The sequence below is a fragment of the Vigna unguiculata genome, chromosome 9 (genome assembly GCF_037176805.1).
Source record: "Vigna unguiculata cultivar grain cowpea cultivar isolate G323 ecotype 2 chromosome 9, ASM3717680v1, whole genome shotgun sequence".
Taxonomy (NCBI): Eukaryota; Viridiplantae; Streptophyta; class Magnoliopsida; order Fabales; family Fabaceae; genus Vigna; species Vigna unguiculata.
In genome coordinates, this window is record NC_140800.1 from 10020702 (window position 1) to 10023915 (window position 3214).

General features: G+C 29.7%; 1 protein-coding gene across 1 annotated transcript; it reads right to left on the reverse strand.

The window, feature by feature from the left end:
• Window positions 1-1625: 1625 nt before the first annotated feature.
• Window positions 1626-2878, reverse strand: LOC114164247 (uncharacterized). The gene is made up of 3 exons (XM_028048839.2): window positions 2489-2878; window positions 2284-2408; window positions 1626-2018 (listed from the first exon to the last, which is right to left on the reverse strand). The coding sequence occupies exons 1-3, from the start codon at window positions 2799-2801 to the stop codon at window positions 1893-1895; spliced, it is 564 nt and encodes a 187-aa protein (XP_027904640.1). The 5' UTR covers window positions 2802-2878; the 3' UTR covers window positions 1626-1892.
• Between the last annotated feature and the right edge of the window lie 336 nt (window positions 2879-3214).

A 3214-nucleotide genomic window follows, 5' to 3' on the forward strand; every position in this document is an offset into this window, starting at 1 on the left:
ATATCAATTTATAAAATAAAAATTATTTATTATTAAAAAGTCATTATTATAAATAAAACGTTATAATTAATTTTTAAATTATTTTTAAAATTTAATTATCAAAATTTTAACTATTAAATAAAATTGATCAATAAACATTAGTTATTAAAATTTTTACTAATAAGTAATTAATTTCTAATTATTAATAATTAATTCAATAATTAATTATAATTTTTTTTTTATTTATAATAATAATTATTTTAATAATTTTTTATCTTATAAATAAGTATATAAATCAGTAACCATAGTAACTAATAATTTTTGTTAACAAATATGTTCGTGAGTTGCATATTTTATCATATAAATGATTAAAATTAAAAGTTAATTAATGATTACTAACCACTTTATCAATTATGATGATAATACACACGTTATTTGAGTCATGTTCGCAACTTGTCTGATTTTATTTTTTATTTTTAATTTTCATCATTCATATTTAAGTTGCATGATCTAGATCTATAAATTGTTAGTTGTTATGTAAGAAGATTTTTCATTTAAAAATGTTTTCTTTTAGCTTATATTTATATTTATACTTTTTTCTGATGCACAAAGTAAATGCTATTTATAATTACAGTTTGTCTATAAATTTATATGTGCCTGACGCGAATATGTAGCTTGTTAAGAGCTTTATAATTAAATTTTAGAGACAACTTAAATATTAAACTGCGAATAAAAGAGATTATTGTGAGCAAGCTTGAGCATCTTTTATGCAGAAAACAAATATACTGGTGCTTAAATTAAAATATTCAAATATTCTTGGCGATATTATTCTTCTCGATGAATTTAAAAACAAACGTAAGATTATTCAATGAATCGTAAAATTAATGATTAAGATTAACCAATAATCGTGACCACATATATTCTTCGCAACTGCACAAGATCTTCGCGCCATATATTATTTTTCTTAACCTCACTAGATCATCTCCGTGATGAACAATTGACTCTTTCTATTATAAACATAATAATTAAATAATGTGTAGAAAAATAATAATAAAAGACCATCGTCAGTTTAATTTATACCCTATGCAGATATATTTTAATAGCAAGCGATTCCATTCAATGTTTTTTCGTTGTGACCAAATTTATTCCAATAATTTGAATGAACAATGTGATGTAAATAATATTATAAATTTATATCATCAATCACACCAGTTAGATTTAATATTAATGTCAACATTCAAAGATAAGAAAAAAATAATTATAGTAATTATTCTTAAATATAATTTTGCAGTAATTCTGAGTTGACCTATCAATGGTAGAGGAATATTATTGTCGCTTATGATCAATAAGCATCTCTCACCCCAGCTTGGTATACAAATTAGATAAGTTCTTTATTATCAACTTAGGAAAAAAAAAAAGTAAACTTAATTTAACTCTATAGTATTTATTTATATATGTATTGAATTCAAGATTTGCTCAAAGTTGAATCCTTAACAAAAACATCATTAATTAGACTTTACTTATTTTTAAAATTTTAGAACATCGGTAAACCATGTATATGAATAAAAAAAGAAAATATGCTATATTTTAATATATTTTATTGTTATATGTATTAGTTAAACCAATTAATAGAGTAGAAACAATAATAATAAAAATAAAAATAAAAAGTGGTGATTTAAATGGAGAGTAAAAGCTAATTACACTAACAGATAAAATATGTCAACTTTACTATACACAATTATATCTCAACTGAGGAGAATTTTATGATCTGGGTTGGCTCTGGGCTCCTCTGAAGCTCAGTGAACTATGATTAATTTCCACATGACTAAGCAATCATGGAGTTTTTTTTTTTTTTTTTTTTGAGTTGCTTCTCTGTCCCTCACAGCACATGTGGGTAACATAGAAAACACAGATCAGCTGGCAGACTCAGAGATACTTTGTAAAGAAGGTTGCCAAAATCTTGTCTTAGCTGTGCCACCACCACCATTATTAGTTGCTGCGGTTATTCTTGCTCGACCTCTTTCAGGTTTCGCCATTACCTGAAAAACCAAATACAAATGTTAATTATATGAATGTCATCACCAATTACGAATCAGCACACCATGAATCTCTCCGAAAAAATCCAGTAATTTAGTATACAACGATGAGGTTTGAAATGATTCACAATAAAAAAACCCCGACAATGAAAAATTGATTGGTATAACGAGACTATACACATCAAGTATATCAAATCTCTGGCTGAATGATGAACTATGATTGGAAGAGAAAATGAGAGAGAAAAAAATGTTCGGGGATTTATTTTACCTTATTGTCCTCGATATCAGGCCTCCTTGGCAGTTTCTCCTTCTCCAAATCTGGTTTCTGAACCGACTCTACCACGTTTTGCCTCATCTTTGCCTTTTGCTTTTCCCTGAGACCCTTCATCACCTCTGAACCCAACAACAACCATTTTCAATGAAAGGCTCAAACTCTGGAATAAACAAAGAAAAAAAGTAAACACTTTCTGAACCTTGTGTTGTGATGAGTCTATAAACTTGACCAAGAATAAGGTTGTCGGTGGGCTTGAGAAGCTTGATGCGAGTTAAACGAACTGGGTTGTTGTTGTTGTTGACGATGTTTCCTTTGTGGTGACTCTTATCGGGGCAATTTTGAATGTGTTTGGTTGGACACAATGTGGTGGAGGAGATGAGAAGAGCAACATAGTGACCAGGGTTGGTTTTCATTACATGTGTGGCACTCAAAGGTACATAAAACTTGTCTACTTTCCCATTTGGGTGCTGAATCACCAGTGTTGCTGCATCGATGGCTTGGCAATTTCCCATCTCTTTCTTTCTTTCTTTCTTCCGAAATGAACGTTAAACACTCACTACTCTTTATAGCACCCACTCACTGACACAGTTTTTTATGCTGTAGACTATGACCGCTTAAATACATACTGATCAAAACCTTTTTCTTATTAAAAAAATTATACCTTTTTTTTTTCAAGTAAACAAATGGAATGTAGGTGAAAACAGGGCGTGGGAATAAAAGCGGTAAAGCATCCCACGGGGATACACGTGGCAGGCAGTGATTAGATGCATGAGGTCGTGATGAAACATTGTGATGAAACGTTACATTCCCTTGGGTCTACCGTGTTTGGGTAAATGACATGTTTCTGTTCACAAAGTAAATGCCATGCATGTGACCACCTAAACCCAATTACCTTAGCCCTGTCTCTTGTCGGTTGCAACTTACA

What these genes read in the sequence shown, in the direction of transcription:
- LOC114164247 (XM_028048839.2), bottom strand. Translation starts at nt 2,801, where the DNA reads ATGGGAAATTGCCAAGCCATCGATGCAGCAACACTGGTGATTCAGCAC. An exon ending in TAGACTCATCACAACACAAG is followed by an intron (nt 2,409 to 2,488) that starts GTTCAGAAAGTG and finishes TGTTGGGTTCAG; the next exon opens with AGGTGATGAAGGGTCTCAGG. An exon ending in CTGATATCGAGGACAATAAG is followed by an intron (nt 2,019 to 2,283) that starts GTAAAATAAATC and finishes TTGGTTTTTCAG; the next exon opens with GTAATGGCGAAACCTGAAAG.